General features: G+C 51.4%; 7 protein-coding genes across 7 annotated transcripts; 4 read left to right on the top strand and 3 right to left on the bottom strand.

Annotated features, from left to right (window-relative positions):
• Window positions 1–205: 205 nt before the first annotated feature.
• Window positions 206–903, top strand: CC1G_01886 (hypothetical protein). Its single transcript, XM_001830198.2, has 4 exons — window positions 206–346; window positions 398–490; window positions 541–750; window positions 802–903. Exons 1-4 carry the CDS (start codon window positions 224–226, stop codon window positions 859–861), a joined length of 486 nt encoding a protein of 161 aa, XP_001830250.1. The 5' UTR covers window positions 206–223; the 3' UTR covers window positions 862–903.
• A 64-nt stretch (window positions 904–967) lies between these two features.
• CC1G_14173 (atypical/ABC1/ABC1-B protein kinase) lies at window positions 968–3,329 on the bottom strand (the record flags this gene model as incomplete). Its single annotated transcript, XM_002911594.1, has 10 exons — window positions 968–1,255; window positions 1,302–1,338; window positions 1,395–1,633; window positions 1,687–1,914; window positions 1,972–2,250; window positions 2,297–2,343; window positions 2,393–2,456; window positions 2,521–2,777; window positions 2,828–2,968; window positions 3,026–3,329. The coding sequence occupies 10 exons, from the start codon at window positions 3,327–3,329 to the stop codon at window positions 968–970; spliced, it is 1,884 nt and encodes a 627-aa protein (XP_002911640.1).
• A 307-nt stretch (window positions 3,330–3,636) lies between these two features.
• Window positions 3,637–6,202, bottom strand: CC1G_14172 (hypothetical protein; the record flags this gene model as incomplete). The annotated part of the gene is made up of 15 exons (XM_002911593.1): window positions 3,637–3,754; window positions 3,828–3,895; window positions 3,951–4,005; window positions 4,058–4,128; window positions 4,181–4,309; window positions 4,370–4,541; window positions 4,603–4,715; window positions 4,763–4,768; window positions 4,820–4,921; window positions 4,985–5,048; window positions 5,098–5,181; window positions 5,244–5,339; window positions 5,396–5,492; window positions 5,547–5,570; window positions 5,629–6,202. 15 exons carry the CDS (start codon window positions 6,200–6,202, stop codon window positions 3,637–3,639), a joined length of 1,773 nt encoding a protein of 590 aa, XP_002911639.1.
• Window positions 6,203–6,648: 446 nt separating this feature from the next.
• On the top strand, window positions 6,649–11,916 carry CC1G_01884 (hypothetical protein; the record flags this gene model as incomplete). The annotated part of the gene is made up of 3 exons (XM_001830196.2): window positions 6,649–8,359; window positions 8,410–8,702; window positions 8,761–11,916. The coding sequence occupies 3 exons, from the start codon at window positions 6,649–6,651 to the stop codon at window positions 11,914–11,916; spliced, it is 5,160 nt and encodes a 1,719-aa protein (XP_001830248.2).
• Window positions 11,917–13,160: 1,244 nt separating this feature from the next.
• CC1G_01883 (hypothetical protein) lies at window positions 13,161–14,111 on the top strand (the record flags this gene model as incomplete). The annotated part of the gene is made up of 1 exon (XM_001830195.1): window positions 13,161–14,111. The coding sequence occupies one exon, from the start codon at window positions 13,161–13,163 to the stop codon at window positions 14,109–14,111; it is 951 nt and encodes a 316-aa protein (XP_001830247.1).
• A 383-nt stretch (window positions 14,112–14,494) lies between these two features.
• Window positions 14,495–15,508, top strand: CC1G_01882 (intermembrane space import and assembly protein 40). Its single transcript, XM_001830194.2, has 3 exons — window positions 14,495–14,708; window positions 14,762–15,145; window positions 15,203–15,508. The coding sequence occupies exons 1-3, from the start codon at window positions 14,513–14,515 to the stop codon at window positions 15,364–15,366; spliced, it is 744 nt and encodes a 247-aa protein (XP_001830246.2). The 5' UTR covers window positions 14,495–14,512; the 3' UTR covers window positions 15,367–15,508.
• Window positions 15,509–15,666: 158 nt separating this feature from the next.
• Window positions 15,667–19,671, bottom strand: CC1G_01881 (DNA replication licensing factor cdc19; the record flags this gene model as incomplete). The annotated part of the gene is made up of 10 exons (XM_001830193.2): window positions 15,667–15,789; window positions 15,849–16,004; window positions 16,077–16,385; window positions 16,439–17,320; window positions 17,387–17,521; window positions 17,575–18,002; window positions 18,053–18,224; window positions 18,276–18,591; window positions 18,651–18,786; window positions 19,548–19,671. 10 exons carry the CDS (start codon window positions 19,669–19,671, stop codon window positions 15,667–15,669), a joined length of 2,781 nt encoding a protein of 926 aa, XP_001830245.2.
• Window positions 19,672–19,840: the final 169 nt, after the last annotated feature.

The following is a 19,840-nucleotide window of genomic DNA, read 5'->3' as shown; positions in this document are numbered from 1 at the left end:
TGGTTGTTGTAGACCAGAAGATGGCTTGCCCTGGAAGAGCTGAGCTGAGCCAAACTCCGATCTCCTTCGCTTCAAGGAAAGCTGACGCAACTGCGTGTGACTTTTTGGTAACGCGTCGGTCACACCTTCCTTGAAAGGCAGGCAGGCCCTAACAGCTTCTGTTCCAGTTCCCCTTATTCTCGACCCTAAACGTGTAATTTCTCGTGTTCGACGCGTTACAGCAATGGGAAAACGCAAGGCAGTAGAGAGCTCAGAAGAAGAGAGCGAAGCCCAGTCTACTGGAGAGTCTTCCGCTGAGGAGACCGTCCCCAAAGCCAAGAAGATGTCCAAGGTCCAGACAATAAAGGTGTGCGGCGCCGTTATGCTAAAGGAAGCGGTCGGGTCATAATGTCTACAGAAACCAGCAAGCTCTCGCAAGAAAAGCAGTAATGATAGCGATGAAGAAGAAGAGGCCCCCAAACCTTCCAAAAAGCCCAAGCGCGACGCGACAGTGAGTGCACTTGACGCGTTTGGACCACCCCATCCTTACATGGCTTCCAGGAGAAGGGCGCATCGTCGTCTGCAGGCCCATCTTCCTCTGCAAAAATCAAAACCAACAAACAGGGAGAGAAGTACATCGACCTCGGCAAGAAAAAGTTCGCGACTGTCAGAACGTTCAAAGGCAAACCATTACTTGACATTCGCGAGTTCTGGGGTGACGACGATGATTTGAAACCCGGCAAGAAGGGAATCAGTCTGAACCTTGAACAGGTGGGTCCCAGCTATCTCCTTCTAGCTCATGCTCAATACCCTGCTGTCCAGTGGCAAGCACTTCGAGAAGGGATCGACGACCTTGACCGACTCATCAAAGAGGTCTCGTAAAATACCACTGGCTCTGCTTTCGTCTTTCTTGTTCGTCATTCTAAATCCATGTATTATTACTACTGCGTTAATATAATGATATGGTCCTGTTACGCTAAGGTATTGTTCACGCTTCTATGCGCAGGCCAGCTGCAGCGTCATGCGCCCCTCTAAACCCCTGACGCCACAATCCCCGGAGCCATGCCAGTTTCTTGACTTTCCAACCTTGAAAGTCCAGTAGTGCCTCGTACACAGCGAAGGCGGCGTATGAGGTACGGTAATGCCACCAGCCAGATATCCAAAGGCACAGCGACCGTGTGAAGCCAAAAGTCCGGACATTGGAAAGTATCTGGTGTTGGTCAGCAACCCAGGATGCCTTCAGGCAGTATTTTGCGTGAACGAGGAAGACTCGGACCTGTTCTCGTCAGCCATGACGTCAATGAATGTAAACGTCCTCTTACATTGGAATGAGTGGTCGCAAGAGCACGATCCAATCCACTGTCAAAAACCTTTCAGCTCCCATCCATAGGGCATCGCGAGGTGCTACCACTCACCGAGTCAAGTCATTCAACTTCAGGACCATAAGAATCCGCCTTGGAACCCTTCGCAGTACATCAAACACTGACAAAATGAGCCCGTCCGTGTTAGCGACAGCGTGTCGAACGGCCTCAATTTCAGCACGACTCGTTGTATCGATCATGCTCGAGCCCCTCTTGAACGAAACATCTTTCCCATCTTCAAACGAGCCTTCTAAAGCTGCGCGACCAGTGAGAGCCGCTTCAAAGATGGGGTACTACATGTGAGGGTAAGAAAGGGTATGTGTTCCAGTAGGGCGTGAAGACGTACAAGGTCGGGACCAACATTGCCCACAAGTTGAGCTAGGCGCTTGCGTTCGGCGATAACAGTGGGAGAGGCTGCCGAAATCAAAGACAGCCACAATCTGCTATAGTTCACCCTGAGTTCATCGTCAAGGTCAAAGTAAAGTCCATGGTCCAGCAACGCGATCTCAAAGTTGTACGGGGACTTTGACGAAGGTGGCGATGGGCGAATTAGCAAATTACCTGGATGGGGGTCCTGCATTCAACTAGTCAGAATTACCCTCTCGAATGAGCAAAACACGACAGCACTGACAGCATGGAACCATCCATTATGAAACACCATCTCGCTGAATATCCTCGAAAGTTCCACTGCAACCTTGTTCCTGTCGATATTGTGACGCGCTAGGTACTCCAAATCGTCCACTCGCCCTCCTTCGATGAACTCCATGATCAGGACGCGCTTCGCGGCGTGGATAACTTCAGGAATGTAGAGCGACGTCTTGACGTGTGCGAAATCTCGTTTTGTGCGTTCAGCGTTCTCGGCTTCGTGCACGAAGTCCATCTCTTTTGGGAGGTTGGTCCTCATTTCGTCCTAGGGTATGTTAGTGGGAGGAGGTACTGAGGACAAGAATGCCTACCCCGAGCCAGGTGAATTCGAATTCCGGGAACCAGTACTTGATCCACCCTGTAACGTAGATGAGTCAATGATATAATCTCATCCAAAACGAACTCACCAAGGGTAACATCGACCATTTCCACATCGATATCGCAAAACTCTGCCAAGTGTGGATGTTGCAGCTACGTCCATTTTGAATTAGCATCCCTGAACTTCACCGAGCAGAAAGAATCGCCAACTGCTCACCTTCACGGCGACTCTCCTCCCAGTCGGTTTATGACGCGCAACATGCACTTGGGCCAAACTTGCAACTCCCACAGGATTGGGATCGAAATCCTCGAAAAGCTCGTTCACTTCCACTCCCATATCTTGTTTAAACAATCCTTCCAGCTCTTCGTAGGATGTAGGTTCGCACTGGTCCTGTAACGGCCGCATCGTGCTTGTCCATTCGACAGGGAGGACGACGAGGGTCGCCATATGTTGCCCCATCTTAATGAATACACCTATCGTATGATTAGGTTACGGATAGCTTGAGCCACAGTACGGGACCCACCTCCGTTTGCAAGCAACGCTTTCAAAACCCTCTTTGCACTCCTCGTATGACATTCTGACCATGCACGGTTCACCTCCTCGTCCGAACCGTAGCTTTTGGACATCATAACTTTATAATCTATCGCTCCCCGTATTGCCGCGTCTAAGGAGCAAGATCGTTACCACATTTCAGTCTCCCAATACGAATGAAATTCCATACCAGCAATCCTCGAACACCGCACGACAGCCAGCACAGTGTGCCTAAACCCTTTATGCGTCTTGTACGCAGTGACACCAGCTGCCCCCAGGACTACCGCACATGCGGGATAAAAGATGTATGGTTGTCGCCATTTCCTCGTCGCCGTCGAACTCGAGGAATTAGGTGTGTGATGCCGGGATCGAAATCCACGTCGACCAAGCTGCTCCCAACGTCGCGAAGTCGTCGTGTTAGTGTTCGAGAGAGCAGATTTCCGGAGAATGGAAGTACTATGGAACCATTGAAGTAGCCGACCGTTCTTGAACATGGTACATAGGGACTCAAGAGCCTGTCGTGGAGTCCGGTAAAATTCGAATTTCGCGACACTCCGGTAATTCAAGCGATGCCAAGCGAGTCGGGGAATGACCACGTGGCGTGTCGGGTGTTGATGGCGGTATCACCCAGTTGGGAAGAGGGCGCGGGCAAGGGGAGTTGATGACCTCCAAGATTCCAATAAATAGATATTTTCTGATATATGGTGTATTAGAGAATCCTATTGTTACAAACCCAATATGTAGAGTGATGTCTATAGTCGTTCATGTACAACAAATCTCCAGCGTCGTCATGCGAATTTGTTATCTCAGGTCATTCGTCGATCGTGAACTGCCCCTCTTCAGGCTCCCCATCATAGAGGCTAGTGATATCCGGTTCGTGGACTGTGCATCTGCATTCTGATGCATCGCTTCGGCATATCTATGAAATATGAAAGGACCGTTAAGCAAGACGAATGTAAGGAGGAATATCAACATGGAGTAGTATCACGCACAATAATTTATACCGCACAAGCTCTCCTTCCATTTCCTCGCCCTTCAGTCTTTGCTTGACGAGTTCGTTCTGGAAAGTTTCGGTCGGTAAAAGGGCTCCATCGGTTCGATAACCATAAGCTTACAAGGAGCTCAACATGCTCTGCGTTGAGCTGAGCGAGCGTCTCTTCCAGCGATTTCCTACAGCAAAAGATTATGACCAAGGATAACAGGCAACCGTGAGGCATCTTACACTTGTTGTGACAACTGTCGATTGGTCGTTGTAAGGTCCTCGATCAAAGTCTTCTGTTTGTGAGTTTCCCGCTGCAGTCCGAGTCAATACCAGAAGACAACTGCAAGTCACCAATGTTAATACCATCAGATCCTCATACTCGTGTCGGAACGAGTCAAGCATAAAGGGGGTGATGTTGACGGAGACCGCTTCCTGCACGAATTCGTCAACTCTATACTTAGGTGTTCCCTCCTCTTCTGGCCCTTCCGTTATCTACAGCAGACATGAGTCCTGAGCGCAAGCGGGGATTAAAAGCAAATCGGAGCACAGCACCTGATAAACCTCGAACAGTCTCTTATTCAAAAAGGCCAAGATCTCATCGAATTTGAGTTTGAGTAGTTGCTCCTCATTCTTCCGCAGTAACTGTATGCTAAAACCGAAGATAGCTTCGATGCCGTTGGCGAGGCAGCTGTCGTATATCCGAAACACGACATCAAGTGGAAAGCTAGCGGGTCCGATGTTGAGAAGGGAGGTTTTGAGTTTACGTGGGTCATCTGGTCACTCACCGATAGCTGAACATGGTCAAGAACCATTGGGAACAGTACATCGTGGACTTGACACCCTGCCGCAGGAAATGGACGTGCAGTACTGGTAGCAATTCTTCCACTAACCGATCGAACTGCAAATTGCTCAACGTTAGAACCCGAGCGTGTGTAGATTGCTTACTTGGAACTGCAGAAACAACTCAGTAGTGCCTCGAGGAGTGAGAAGAAAATGACGTACTAGTCGAAGCTGAAGCTTGGGCATTTCTGGAAGGAAGTGGCCCCGAAGGTCGTACACGTACATCAACTTGACAAGAAGCGAGAAAGCCTCTTCGTCTGGCATCTAGGACCGGAGGCCGTGTCAGGGGTGGTGATACGCACTTCCATGAGCGAAGAAGTTACATACGTTCAAGAGCAGAATTGCCACAACGAACGGCAATCCTTGACAGTACCCTACTTGGGGGTCGTACCTAACACAAGAGATGAGTACCAGGTAAAACGTGTTTCGAAGAGACGTACAGGGAGTAGGCCTTGAGGACATTGAATAGGTTCTCCTGTCCAATACCTTGACCGTCTGTGAAAAAGGTATGATGCGGAAATGTTCTGTCGAATGCACGTCATTACGAAATGATAAGATGTGTATTGGCAGACAGGGCTAAACCAACCTTCCTAAATCCCTTGTGATGGCCTTCTCGTGAGCACTCGTTTCCTTGAGTAGCTTGAGGTACGTCGCCTCTAACTCTGGATCTTTTGAGGCTGCCCTAAAACGACAGTGAGCAACAACACGATGCATGTCTCGTGGTATAGCTGTACTCACATATGCTGCCACATCATTCCACGAAGTGCTGGTGGGATTCCGCGAGCTATTGCTTGTGCCAATTCTTGCGGACGCTCCGCCGCGAAACTCTGGTAGTCTTCTCGTAGTCAGAATGCGGTCTGGCATGAGACGGAGACCGAGACGGGCCTACCAGAAATAACTGCACCCCAGAAGTCTAATCATAACGTTCAATTAGGTTTGTAGGTTACGTCGAGCGAAAGCAAGAGACGCACCCCAGTCTATGGTACCGTCCGTCGAAGCACTGTGCTCCATCTCCTCCTTTTGCAATCTTGCAAATTCTTCCTGAAGCATCTGCTGACCATCAAGACTGACTCGGGCTGATGCACGGCGGCGGGAGACATCCTCTTCATCTGAATCCTCCGAGCGATTGGCCCTGAACGACGATCTGATAGTGGTGGTTGACGAGGTTTTCTTGTGTGATTTTGGGTTCCCAATAGGGGAGTCCAAGGCTATTGAGAATACGCTCGTTGGGCGTTCATTGGCGTCACCATTCAATGATGCAGGGGAGGCCGGACGTGAAGATGTGGTTGATTGATTCTGTTGGTCCTGAACGATTGGTTTGGCGGTCGCTACGGACGGCGATTCGCTGGAGTCGTCAGAGTCGAGTGCGATGTCATTGAAGCCTGACAGGGAGGATGCGATTGAATCTCTCTCTGGGAGTTTTTCGGAATCTGATGCAGAAGACTTGTCGTCCTGGACTGCGAATGCTGGGACTTCTGGGGAGCGGAGGGACTCGAGAGGGACAGGCTCAGCGACCTTCTTGAGGCCAGACTTTGGAAGGCTCATTTTTGAAGAGCGAACAGGAGCATGAGTTCATGCAGGTTCTTTTGGCGACAACGGGGAAAGAAAGGATCCGAAGATGGTGATGGCCTCGATGCAGTCCTGTTCCAAACTGAATCGCGATTCTGTGTGGAATATAAATATATTGACCCTACTTACACGAGGCTAATGATGCACGCGCTGGAGGTTTGAAACTGACTGTGTCTAATTAAATAAGAAAACGCTTGACTTGACCATAAGTAACGGACCCAAATCGACACGTGTTGGTCGCCGCCACCGTGACCAAACCAAATTTACTTCATTCACCGTAACCTTGACCAGCCCGTCTTATATTCCACCTTATTATCCCCGCTTCCCCCTTTTTCTGTCCGTCACTTTTTCTTCTCTTCTCCACAGACTACATACCAAATTCACTGACATCACCTTCCCAGTCACTGCCAGCCCCGGTCGCGATGGCGGACCAAGACTCGGTCTCTCGCGAGGAACAGCGGGCCCAGCGGGCAGTCGCCGTCGCAAAACTCAAGCGCGCGGCGTCGTTACCCAGAATGAAGGACGGTCGGCGCCCACCAATGCACTCGGAATCAGTCAGCGAGGGCGAGAAGGGCATTCCACCGACGCCGACCCCACCTTTAAACGGCCCAGACAAGCTCACTCCAGAACCTCAAGACGATGCTACCCCAGAAGCACATTCACCAGAGCCTAATCCCCAATCTGATCAACAGCAATCCTTCTCTGAAGACACAAAGCAGGATGATGCCGAGCACCATCCCGATGCCCAGGTTGCAGAGCTCGAGACGGAGGCAGATGCTGAGCTGGAGGACAGATCGCTATCCCCAGGGCCAACACGCTCAAGACGTCGTCGTTCACGGTCTCGGTCAAGGGGCTCTAAAGACTTCAAGGGGAAGAACCGTGGCGCACCGTCGCCGACACCTCATATCGCCGGTGATTCATCTCCAGACGAAGCGCCTCCAATGCCAATTACGCTCCCCATCTTACCACCCATATTTACGCCGATACCTTCTCCTTTCGGACTGCCACCAGCACGATTTATGCCTTCTCCAGATCCCTCAATGTTCTATCCAGGGCCCTCAGCACCACCAACACCTCTACCTCTACCCAGTTTACAGGAGCTGCAAAAGAACCTGGTGCGTTCGAATAGCGCAGGCAATACAGCAGCCAGTCGCAGGCTAGCATTGGCCAAGTTGACAGGAGGTGCAGACACTTATGAGCCCTCTCCGTCACCAACGCCGCCACCACTACCCGGCAACAGACTTGCTCGGAACAATACTGTCGCAGGTGGCGAGCGAATTGCAGCACGTCAGCTTATGCTGGGACGTCTAGCTGGCCGTGTGGCGAAGGAGACCGATAACGAACAACAAGCCAGCGGTGAAGAACGATGTGCTCCGTCCCCTACGCCAAACCACAGGCGGCGGAAGCGACGATCTCACAGGAGGAGTTCCTCTGCGGCGGCCAATCCCGCTGTCTCCGATTCTGATCCCGCGTCAACTGCCTCCAGTACACCTCTCCCCCCTAACGTTTATCACTCACCCCCGGGTTACCTCCAGCAGCTCCAGCAACTCCGGGCACAATCCACCACTCCTAACCAGGCCTCGAGCTCTCGCAATCAGAGCAGTGAACACATAACCTATGTGCAGACCTCTCAACAAAAGTCGGAAGTCGAACCCGAACCTCACGAACACCGTCGCAGAAGTGTCCTGGTTGAAGATGATGAGGAAGAGGATGACCGTTTCCAACAAATTCCTCGGTCGAGGACCCCTGCCTTTACACCGCCTCCACATAGAGCCTCCCCCCGCATACATATTATTCGACCAATGCACTCCTCCGACTCACCTGCTAGTCATTCATCGGATTCTGTTCCTGGAGTAAACGGAGCCGCATCCTCAAGCACGGTGCCTCTGTTCTTAGGTCGTGGATCCCCCGCACGACATGAGCGATTCCCGAGCAGCCCGTTCACAACACCTCTCAAGGAGAAACAGCCTCTGAGTGACGACGACGAGGAGCAAGTACTCTACCCGGCTGACACTCTTCGGCCCCGTACCCCTGCCAGTACCAGTGTGCCGATTGCAGACTCGCGGCCTCGAACACCGTATGGAGCCGACAGGGACGCTTTCGACAGAGAAATCAGTTGGGTTGCTTCTCCTGGTATGCTTGTGTCTTTCTATGCCTGGCCTATGTTAACGAAATGCGTCTAGTGCCTCAAATAAATCTTCCCATTGACGACCATGATGCCGAGGACGACGACGAGGACTATGAGGAGGAGGGAGCTGAGGTACCTGTTCAAGACGAAGATTATGACGAACCGCCTTTATCACCTACCTCTGCAAACGATTTTACGCAGTCCCGTGTCTACGACGAAGCGTCTCCGCGAGTTTCCGCGAGCACGACAAGTATTGTCATTGAGTCCGAGGCTTCTGCGGACATCCATCATTCTGCACCATCACATTTCCCCGCCATTCCTCTTTCCCAAGCTGCCAGCTACTCTCAGGTAAACACACCACTTCTCGATATGCCCATTCATGGCCTAACCTCTTTTTTGACACTAGAACGGCGAACGGTCTCCATTAAATGGTGAAGCCTACGCCGCGGACTGGGAAGACCGATTACTCAGTCGAGCATCATCAACCAAACCGAGCGTAGAGGGCAGCTCCCCCAGCACATGGGAAAAAGTGAAGAACACATTTTCTCGATCAACTTCCAGTGCAGGGCGGCGGTCGCGGAGCAATAGCATCGTCAATCGGGAACGAAACTCGAGTGTGAGCAGGGAAAGTGGGGTGAGTCTTACCAGTGGAGGAAAGGGCGAGCGAAGTGAATCGTTCACGCCTCCACACCACCACCACCACCACCACCAGCAACAGTCGCAACAACCAGCCGCCCCGCCATTAATGCAGTCGCCATCCGCATCCGCCTCGATACTCTCCCTGGCGCCGCACCACGCCCATATGCGCGGCAATCCCTCTCCCATCCCGCCGGTTAGCGATGCCGACCGCTCCAAGTACCAGAACGACAAGCTATTCCCTTTCCCTGGTATGAAAAAGCTGGAAGAGCAAAGGCGGGATCGTGCACGGGGCGCGTTCCCTACGGCTTCCGCGTCAACCCCGGATGTTACCATGCTGGCCGGCGGGGATGAAGCGCCAACGCCTTTATCGGTACAATCCTTCTCCAGTACTCCCCAAACTCCTGAGGAGCGCAAGCTCTCTCATCAAGCTTCGGACACAAGACTAAACGTCAAATCGGGGCCAGACCGGTTGGCGGCTTCACCCAAACGTCAGGAATATATCGACCTCATCCCGCTGAATGCCTCTACGAGCTCCAGTTCTTCAAAACCTAAACTCCCCATGACATTCACGGATGTGAAGCAATGGTTGAGCAAGAACAAAGGGAAGAAGGCTTCGGTGTCTAACATCGCTCCCCCTGCCCCTGTGACTTTTTCACCTTCTCTGGAATCCCAGTTCTCGACGGAATCAGGACGTCAATTGAAGGCCTCGCTTAATGACATCTTACAGGCCAATATTAATCCCAGCGAGTCCACATCCGACTATGAGCGGACGCCCACGAACGGCCAACCTTCCCGAGGGCAAACGGTCAACATCTTGGATTTCCGAAATAATGGTCGAGAGACGCCCGCGACGAGTGGTGCCCCTACAGACACGGAACGGACACCCAAGGCCAAGAAGATTCTCCCTCTGACGCTGACGTCCTCGTCGGATTCTCGGTACCAGGCCTTCCAGGATACACCCACAGAACTGTCAAAACCCGATCGGTATATGTCGCCTACACCTGATCCTACATCTTCTTTGAGCGAGTTCCCTGCTCAATCGACGTCGGAGTCTTCGTCAACATCGTCGCAGTATTCCTTGGGACCCACTGCCCAAGCTCTTGCTCTACTGCAGCGGCTTGATGACACTTTGGCTAGAGGTCCGGTGCCAGTCGATGAAGTTCCTCGTAAACTCCTTTTCTCTTCCCCCGTCCTCCAAGTCGTCAACCCCAACACTGTCAAGGACAGATTCCTCTTCCTCTTCACCGACATCCTTATCATTGCCAAACCCCTCATCCGGGACCATGGAACCCTCATGGAAACCCCATCCATCATTCCGACGGATAGACGTTATATTGTGAAGAGTGTCGTTCGGTTCCGTGACCTACGTTTCTGTCAAGACCGAGTTGAGCCTCTTCCCAAAGCAGCCAGCCCACTAGCCTCTACACGGAGCCCTCTACTCCGGCAATTTGTTGCCGATTTTACGCACGAGCCGGAGCAAGCTATCACGGATCTCTTCTCCAAGTCAAAGATACACGACGATTCACTGCTCATTGGACAGGTACTGTTCAAGACGCAGGAGTTGAATCGGAAGATATTAGGAGAATACCTGTGCAAGCGGACATCCAAGTCAATCCTCAAGGCGTTCCTAGACAATTTTGGATTCACGGGTCTTCGGATCGATGTCGCGCTTCGCGTATTCCTCCACTCCATCCATATCCCTCAAATCCATGGTGTTTTGGAATACCTGTTGGATTCTTTCGCGGGTCGGTGGTACGAGGCCAATGCAAAGAGTGTGGCCTATGACCGAGATATGGCCGTTCGATTGGTTCGCGCCATCGGACAGTTGAACGAGCTCTTACACGGTGCAATCACAGACGAAGTCGGACCAACAGGACCCGTGCGACGCAACATCACGATGAAGGACTTCTACGACGCCTTTCGACGGTACGACCCTCGCCGATTGGTTTCAGATGAGCTCCTCGAAGATGTGTATTCTTCAATTCGTCATGAACAATTGTCGCAGGCTCGTTCGCAGGCGACTCCGGGTATCGCCATCACCTTCAAGCGTCCCCTCCCAACCCGACTGACTTATAAGATCCAGTCTGATCCTATCATTATCCGACTTCCTCAGCCCGATCCTTCGCTCACCCTTCAGCTCTTTGGACAAGATCTTGTCTTCGAACCTCCGGTCCTCAATTTCGCTAAATCTCCTGAAGCCTCTTTCCGAGTAACTGGGACTTCCCTGGGGTCGAAGTCGCTCGTGATATGCCGATCCGGTCCGAATGCGATCAAGTATGCAGGGATCCCACTCACCTACACCATCCCCGTCGAGCGTGCCTTCATGCGGAACACCTTCCAAATTGCCTTTTTGAACCACAAGAAGGTGAAGAGGAGGTACATGTTCAGCGTGGACGATCATCTCTTGCGGCATCAGTGGGCCCAATCCATCAGGCAGCAGATTGAGAAATCGTTGGCGACTTCTCCCCCTGGGTCCGAAAATCCCATCCCAGGAGCTTCGGACTTTATGCGTGCCGCGGACGAGGTGTCGTTCAAGGTTCTTCAGGAAACGTTGATTGGGCAGTCACCCGCGTCGTTACTTCAACATGGTCAGAATGGGCACGGCGCTTCCAGCCAACAACATCTGTCTGTCGAGAAGGATCTATCGTACAACAGTCCTTCCCATCGCCGTTCCAAGTCACGCAGCAAGCTATATCCTCGACAGGGTGCTGGCAGGTTCGAGTTTGACCTCAGTACCTCCCATCGATACAACACTTCTCAGGACAGCAATGAAACAACCGAGGCTGAGGGTCCCTTCGACCAGTATGGCAAAATTGAAGAGAAAACGTGGACCAGCCGCGAAATCGAGCTACAGTGCCAGCAAAACAGTCTGATCCCTGCTGTCCTCTCCTATCTGCAGTCGCAATCGGTGACCGGACCTTAATCTATTCTGCACGCACCTTTCTTGAGTTCACGTTCCTTAGGTGAGTCGTTCATTTATTTCATCTCCCTTTCGTTCGCTCAAAACTGACATTTCAGCCCAGCTCTTTAGACTTCTCATTCTTTGTGTGATTTCGTTTGAATAACCTTGTTTTGATTCATCTCCAATCGCTATCATATCTGCATATTCTCTTTGTGTTTCTCGTTTTTCTTTCACTCTCCCTCGCTAACATCGTATAACTCTCCCGTTTAAACTTGATCTCGTTGAACATCTGCTACTAAGGACCTCCATTCACAGTTGTGTAGTATTTTCGATAGTATCTAAAGGGTATTTGGTATGGCACTCACCGCACGTTTTAATCTTCCTGATCTCCTTGCTTCCTGTGCATGCTATTCCATCTCGTTACATCTGCGACTGGTGAGCAACTTCTCGATAGTGATGGTTGCGTGATGAGGCCGCGATGCCCTGCCGCAGCCTTTTCGGATGGTGGACAATGATACTCAGGGCGTTCTAAAATAGCTCTTTTCAAATGAAACAACCTTTTGGCCACAAAAGGGCACAGCTGCACGGCGGTAGTCCGCATCGGTCGCAGCTCTGGGCTTCAATGTGTATCAATGATACTCGTGGCATTACATACTGTCGTCGATGATGATAACGCTGAGCCCAAACACGGTGTCCTACCAAATCGATGGCGGACACATTCTGGCCTTGCGACAAAATCCCGGCCACTAGATGTGAAACGGCAAGATTCATTCATCAAGTATCTTCGCCGCATAAAGCAACGATATAATCCTTCGGGGGAATCAACGAGCCATGCTGCTGCATCGTGGCTAACCCCATGACCAGGAACGAGGCGCCTCTTTGTACGTAGCGTAATTGGCAAAGCAAAGTGTATGAAAGAGAAACATTAACGTGCGAGGTGGCGAGGGCGTGTCTGTCATGCGTATCAGAAGGTTCTGTAGAGTGGTTGCGTCACATGCTGCGTCGACTGAGGGTTGAGGGAAGCCTTTACGGCGCTGGCAGAAGGTATAAAGAAAAGACCCTAACTGTGCCCCCGCCCCCATCACACGACTCATCCCTGTATCCCTCTCCGGAGCCCCTGCGCATCTGTCGAGGAATCACATAGATTCATTGACTCTTCCCCAATTCGAGTTCGACATCGACGTCCCTTTGCTGTGCTGCGACTGCCGCTGAGCGGTATCCCTTCGACGGCGAAAGACCCTTGAATTCCCTTGAACGTCTGGACCATGCAAGCTGCCGGAACGCACCGTCACCATCGCCCCATGGGCACTCACCATCGCTCTCACTCGGGCCAATCGTACACAGGAGCGACGGCAGGGTCCATACGGAGAAAGGCCAGCGGAGGGAGAGGATACGAAGAGAGACCGGTGCACCCCCCAGGTCCATGGGAGCAGATGACGAACACATACTCGTGGGTTGTTGAACAAGAGATCCTCCATCGGCCCAAGGCGAGCCGCAAGCCAACAGAAGAATGGGTTCTCAAGCAGCAAATCTACTTCCCCGAAGAGGAGGACCTTTGTTCGAGACGGTACATGCCAAGCCGGTCGTCGAGCATGCGGAGGGAAGTCCCGCCGAGGAGGACATGGGAGGAGGTGGTGTATCGGTACGAGATAGACGCTGAAAGGTGGATGAGACACGAGGCTGAGGTTAGGCGGCTTGCCGAGGAAAGGCAGAGAGCGCAGGCAAGGATTCAAGAGGAGATCAGAAGAATAGATGAGAGGATCCAACAGCGGCGTGCTGCAGAGAAGAGGTTGATCGAGGAGTATAGAATGCAGGGCTGGGCCACCATGAGGGAGAGGGAAAGAAGAGAGCAGCGGAGGATGGAGAAGGTCGTGTTGGAGAGCTGGGAGAAGTACGAAGCTCGCTGGGCCGAGCTCGGGGCGTCGACAGAGCTGTTGTCGTTCAGGAACATTCCATGGCCTTTGATTTCGCCACCGAAGAGTATCGAAGATATTACGCCAGCCGCCATCCAGACATTCCTTCTGTCTCCTGCACATTCTCAGACCACGTCGTCGAAAGATAGGCTTCGGAGCGCACAATTGCGCTGGCATCCGGACAGGTTCCGCCGCCTACATAATCGCATCGAAGAGTCTGAGAAAGCAATGATTGAAGAGGGCGCTGGGGTTGTCGCGAGGTGTCTGAACGAGCTGATGGAGCGGGAGAAGAGCAAGCTATAGGAAGAACTTCTATGGTCGGCTTTGAATGATTGGACCGAGACAATTACTTGTAAAACTCCACCTCGACGACACTCGGATTATTCTTATGCACTGCAGGTAGACCTATATCCTTATGTCCTATGGTTTATGCGCCTATTTCTTTCATGTAGCCCATAGTCATATGTCGTTAGAATGAAATTTGGGAACAAAAGCTCTCACCTTGACAGTGTTTGCATCGTCCAAACCTTACTTGGAATTAAGCGCCCATGACCTATTTATGCTTATTTGTGCGATCAAATTTGCTGACGCATCAAGGTCGGGCCGAGCGCTGCTGGCTTGCTCAGCCAAAATATTCCAGAGTTTCTCGGAGTCCCTCCGTCTGCTTTTCGCCAACGACGCTCACGCACCTATCTTCGTTGCCAATGTTTGCTCGATTTACGCGTCTTCCTCTCAGGAGGTGCATTCACACTGCTTCTGGTTCTGCAAAAACCAGTCCTAGCCTTGGGCGCACCTCGAAAGTGATGCTAGGAGTTTCGGCTGCTGCGACGGCTTATGTGTCATGGAATTTGGCCTCGGACAGGAACAGAATCCATCTCGACAGCCCCAGCAAATCTTCAGGTGCGAAGTTCTACCTCTACAAATTGCTACAGATGCATGAACAGGATGTTTAGTTCCCAAACCATCCACTCCATCATCCACCTCTTCCCCGCAACAACCACCAGAAGTACCTCCTCCCGAGCCGACTACACCTTCTCCCTCATCTGCACCCAAGTCTGAGGCACCCTCAGCACCCTCTACAGAAGGCTCCGAGCCCGCTGAGCAGGGCTCATCTAGCAGCGGAGGTGGAGGAGGAGCGTACAACCCGGAGACAGGCGAGATCAACTGGGACTGCCCATGCCTAGGTGGCATGGCCCATGGCCCTTGTGGTGAACAATTCAAGGAGGCCTTCTCATGTTTCGTGTTCTCAGAGGAAGAGCCGAAGGGTATCAACTGCGTTGAAGCCTTCAAGAAGATGCAGGATTGCTTCAGGGAACATCCCGAACACTACGCTGACGGTACGTATCGCCCAATCCTCTACGCGCCGAACACTGGTTTACCATTCATTGGAATAGAAATTATGGACGATGACGACGACGATGCTGCTCCCCCTGTCAACGGTTCAGACGCTGGAGAAGATTCTGGAAAGGTCGGAGAGGCTGCACCAGCACCCGAAGTATCGACACCAACGCCTGCAGCCCAACACCAGACAGAGTCCACCTCATCACCCTCCCATTAACTTGCTAATGGGATAAAACCGCCTCTCCCTGAGGTCTTTGCAGATATACGCTAATACTAACTTAATACCTATCATTATCGCTGGGACTGTCGGTGCCGACCTCCTCTACCACCACTCAACGCGTTTGGTATCACACATAGATGTCATTTACACAGACTATATACACGTTATTAGACGCAAGATTACAATGAGATACATCACAACAGGTATTCAGCCAACGATAGCAAAAGCGAAAAAAAAAGAATAACAGTATCAGACATCGCGATAACGGACGCGAGTGCGTTAATAAATAGCGAGCCCTCAATCGCCCCTGTCCTTTCGGAACACCTTTTCAATGAGATTTCCTTCGAGTTTGTAACCGTTCGTGGCGAACAATTTGGAGGTGAGGAAAGGCTTGATGTCGAAGATATCGTGCTCCTTGGCCTGGTTACACCAATCAGCGAAACCATACATTGACCGAGGAGAAAGGAAGAAGTCTTCACCTTTTCTTCCAACTCTGCCAATTTGACAGTAACCCTTTCGGGCTGCTCCCGGCGCTGGAGCTGGTAGAATCTGACTTTGTCCTTAATCAGTCCGCCCAACAAGTACGCCAATAGTTCTTCGTGGTCCTTGGACTGCGTAAGGTACTTCCTGAAGCCCTACACACCACAACACAAAAGAGTTAGCCACTTTCCTTTCCCAGTGCCCACATAACCACCGAAATGACTTACCCTCTGCAAAGTTTTCTTGATGCTCATCTTCTGGGCATTGACGAAGCTTCCGATGGCAACCTCAATCGCCAAATCGATGTCATCCGCCCTCACATACTCCCTCAACGCCATCTTCGCACTAGCTTCAGCCATACGGATCATGCTCTCCAAGTGTCTGACGGTGATAGGGTATGACCCTGTGGCCAAGGACTCCCGTCTCAAATCCGCAAAGAGTCGAGAAAGCTTCTCTTGGTCGAGGTCGTACAACTTGGGTTTGATCCTCTCCCGGGCGTACATAATGTACTTCCGTAGGACGTCCTGAGGGATGATCTAATGCACTTTCGAGTGAGAATGCCAACTTCGATTACAAAGAGCCTACTCACGTCTTCGTCCAGTGAGGTAGCCACCTCCATTTCGTCCGTTTCCTTGTCAAATTTAGGATGGCTCCTCAAATGACTGCCAACCACGAAGCGCGCTAAAAGCTCATCCGTGACAGGATCCACATTATCCTTCACCACACAAAGCACATCGAAACGGGACAAAATGGGTTCGGTCAATTCGACATTTTGCGCAAAGGGGATGGTGGGGTTGTAGCGGCCTCGGATAGGGTTAGCCGCTGCGACGATGGCACAACGGGCTTGGAGAGTAGTCACGATGCCAGCCTTGGAGATGGAAATAGATTGTTGTTCCATGGCTTCGTGAATGGAGGTACGATCGGCGTCGTTCATCTTATCGAATTCGTCGATGAGGCAGGTTCCTTTATCGGCTAGTACCAATGCTCCTCCTTCCAACGTCCACTCTCGGGTCACTGGGTCCTTGCGCACACTGGCTGTGAGACCGACTGCGGAAGCTCCCTGGCCCGTCGCAAATACGGATCGGTGGGCGGTTTTCTCAACATATTTGAGAAATTGGGATTTGGCCGTACCAGGGTCACCGAGTAAAAGTACGTTGATGTCTCCACGGATACGGTGCTTATGGTTGATATCCTTGGGTACACCTCCGAACAAGGAGAGAGCGATGGCGGTCTTGATGTCCTCGTGGCCGTAGATAGAAGGAGCAATAGACTTGATAATTCGTTTCTTGATACGCTCGTCACGGGCCAACGCTCTCATAGCCTTCTCATCTTCCTCGGTCAACCTGAATGCCGCAAACAAGTCCTCCTTCTTGTTGATATGGTTGGCTTCGATAACCGTAGAGAAAACCGGGAAACCGTTCTTCGCGTTTAGGGAAGCATCGAAATTGTTTCGATAGATACCGGTCACTTCCTGAAGAAGATAAAAAGGTTAAGGGATGGATTTACGAGACTAGTCAAAAAAGGTAGCGTGACTCACCACTTCTTCTCCGGGTTTAGCACTGTCGATAAGATCCCAGAGAAGAATGACCTCGCGATGCCGAGGAAGGCGACCAGCTGGTACTGAGCCTGGCGACTCTTGAAGTGTCATCTTCTGGTAATTGCGGTACACGGTCTATCCGAAAGGGTCAGGTAAAGGAATAGCAATAAGATTATGTATAGGCATACCTGCTGAGAGTTGACTGGGAAGGGTCCCTTGCTTTCGCAATTCGCGCAGTAACTAATCTTGACCTCCTTGGTAGCATCCTGGTAGAAAGGTCCCAAAACGGCCTTGCACTTGGTACAGTCAAACTTGACATATTTGAGCTGTGGGAACACGCCAGTCCGTCTGGTGACCACGCCAGATACACGAACGAGTTTGTTGAGATCTGAACGCCTGAGATCACGCAGGGATGAGGAGAGGGGAAGATCGGAGATTCGAACATGGACTTCGGAGTGGATACGCTTGTAAGAAGGGTAGTAGACAAGGATTCGGTCGAGTGCAACTTCGTCGAAGATTTCAAGCATAGCGCTTGGGCAGTTGGTGAGGAAGTAAGCAAGAATGGCTTTCGAATCTGCAAGATGGGCGTAGGAGACCTCGAGTGATTCGGCGTTGGCTGTGAACTTTGTTAGGGCGCGTGCAGGACACGTCGCTGTCTGAACTCACTTTCACCGAGGTGTCTAATTCGTTGACCATAAACAGACGCGCCATTTTCGTCAACATAGGTCATGAGGAAGGTCCGGAAATGCTTGACAATCGATCGTCGAACACGCTCGTTGGCAATCCATTCGACAATAGATTTCGCTTTGATATCGCCCAGTTGTTCTAGAGGCAGTTCCTATCGGAGACGTCAGACATTATCTGGATACCCACAACGGGGTGAACATACATCTTCAATGCCTTCCATATCATCCTGGTCCCTCCTTTCATCGTAATGTCGTCGCGTCCTGGCCTTGAATTGAGACAATCCCAGTTCATCATCAACGTCTCCGTCGTCGTCCATGTCATCACTTCCAAGGAAAGTTGGAGCTTTGGTACGTATAAATGCTCGACTGCCCTTCTTTCCAGCGCGTTCCAGTCTGTCGCGACGCGCCATTTGGGCTTCAGCAGCTCGACGCTGGGCAGCAGACAATTCCGCCGCATCCCCGTCATCGTCAATGTCAGCGTCCGAATATCGATCCAAGAGTTCGTTTGGGGCATAATCACTGAAAAAAATGGAATGTGTCAGGAGCTATGAATGCTGAGAAAAAATGTTATCGCTGACGCTTCGAGATTTTCAAAAAGGTCCTCGCCGTCTTCCTCCTCATCCTCGCCTTCAGCGTCTAAAAGGCCATCTCTGTCATCGATTCCGCTCTCGTCAGTGTCTGAGAAAGGCGGTGGAGGAGATGAAGGAGGCAAGTCTGAGGATTGGGATGCGCGTCTTGTAAGAGAAGGTGTAGGAGCGGGCGGTGATGAGTTCAAGCCATTCGGCGAGGCTGACCGCTGTCGCTTGGGTCGTCGAGGTGTTTGATTGGACTTGAATCGCTAGAGTTCAATATTATAGTCGCGAAAACTAGGCAATTAACTGACCATTTGGGAGGTAGAAAGTCGTGGCTAATGATAAAGCGCGACGCGTTGCGGACTTTGAAACCGTGCTTCATGGCACATATTTGCTTCTGTTTTGGTCTCCTCGAATTTATCTCAATTTTCGTTGAATTTTTGGTGTATTTACTCTATACGATGTATAGTCGTTACAGGTGTGTTTGAAGGTACAGTCTCATTGCTTTACCTCGCCGAATTCGGCAGCCAGGCGCTCGAGGTCCAGTGGTGGCGGGTAGCCTTCCACCGGTTTCCTGTTCCAGGCCCTTCAGTAAAAGGGATTCAAGAATAGATACGACCTGAACTGACTCTCGAATGTCCCAAACGTCTTCACTCGACTTGTTCAGCCGTCTGTGAGCCCACCACTCAGCTCTGCGCTTTATCCACGCTTCTCGCTGTTCCTCGGGATGCAGAGCCTTCAAGGACAAGCAAAACTTGAAATCATCTGCCTTCTCTGAACACTGAGGTCGTCCTCCATAGCGGTAAATGGCCTTAACCTGTGATCTCAGAGCTCAATGAACAAACCAAAGCCAATTTAGATACGCTTTTGACTGAAAGCATTTGCTGAGAAGGTGCAACTCACCATTACACCCGGTCCACAACTCGAACAACGACAGACATCCCGGTATATCGTCCGCAGTCGGGTACACTTCTCGCAAGCGCTCTTCTTCCTGTTTGACGACCGTTTTGAAATCGAGTTGGGTCATGGTCGGAGACGAGGAGCAAGGTGTTGTGTCACGCGCCCCTTGGACGCGACGTCGACGTTTGGCATCACGCAACCTCGGCAACGGTGCCTGCCAGCGCCTCTCATGCTGTCTTTCTGGAATTCATGTGTATCGCTCAAAGTTACTCTACAAATCGGCAGCCGGGGCCCGT

The sequence above is a fragment of the Coprinopsis cinerea genome, assembly GCF_000182895.1.
Source record: "Coprinopsis cinerea okayama7#130 chromosome 3 map unlocalized cont3.3, whole genome shotgun sequence".
In the NCBI taxonomy this organism is placed as follows: Eukaryota; Fungi; Basidiomycota; class Agaricomycetes; order Agaricales; family Psathyrellaceae; genus Coprinopsis; species Coprinopsis cinerea.
This window is presented reverse-complemented; position numbering and strand designations above follow the sequence as displayed.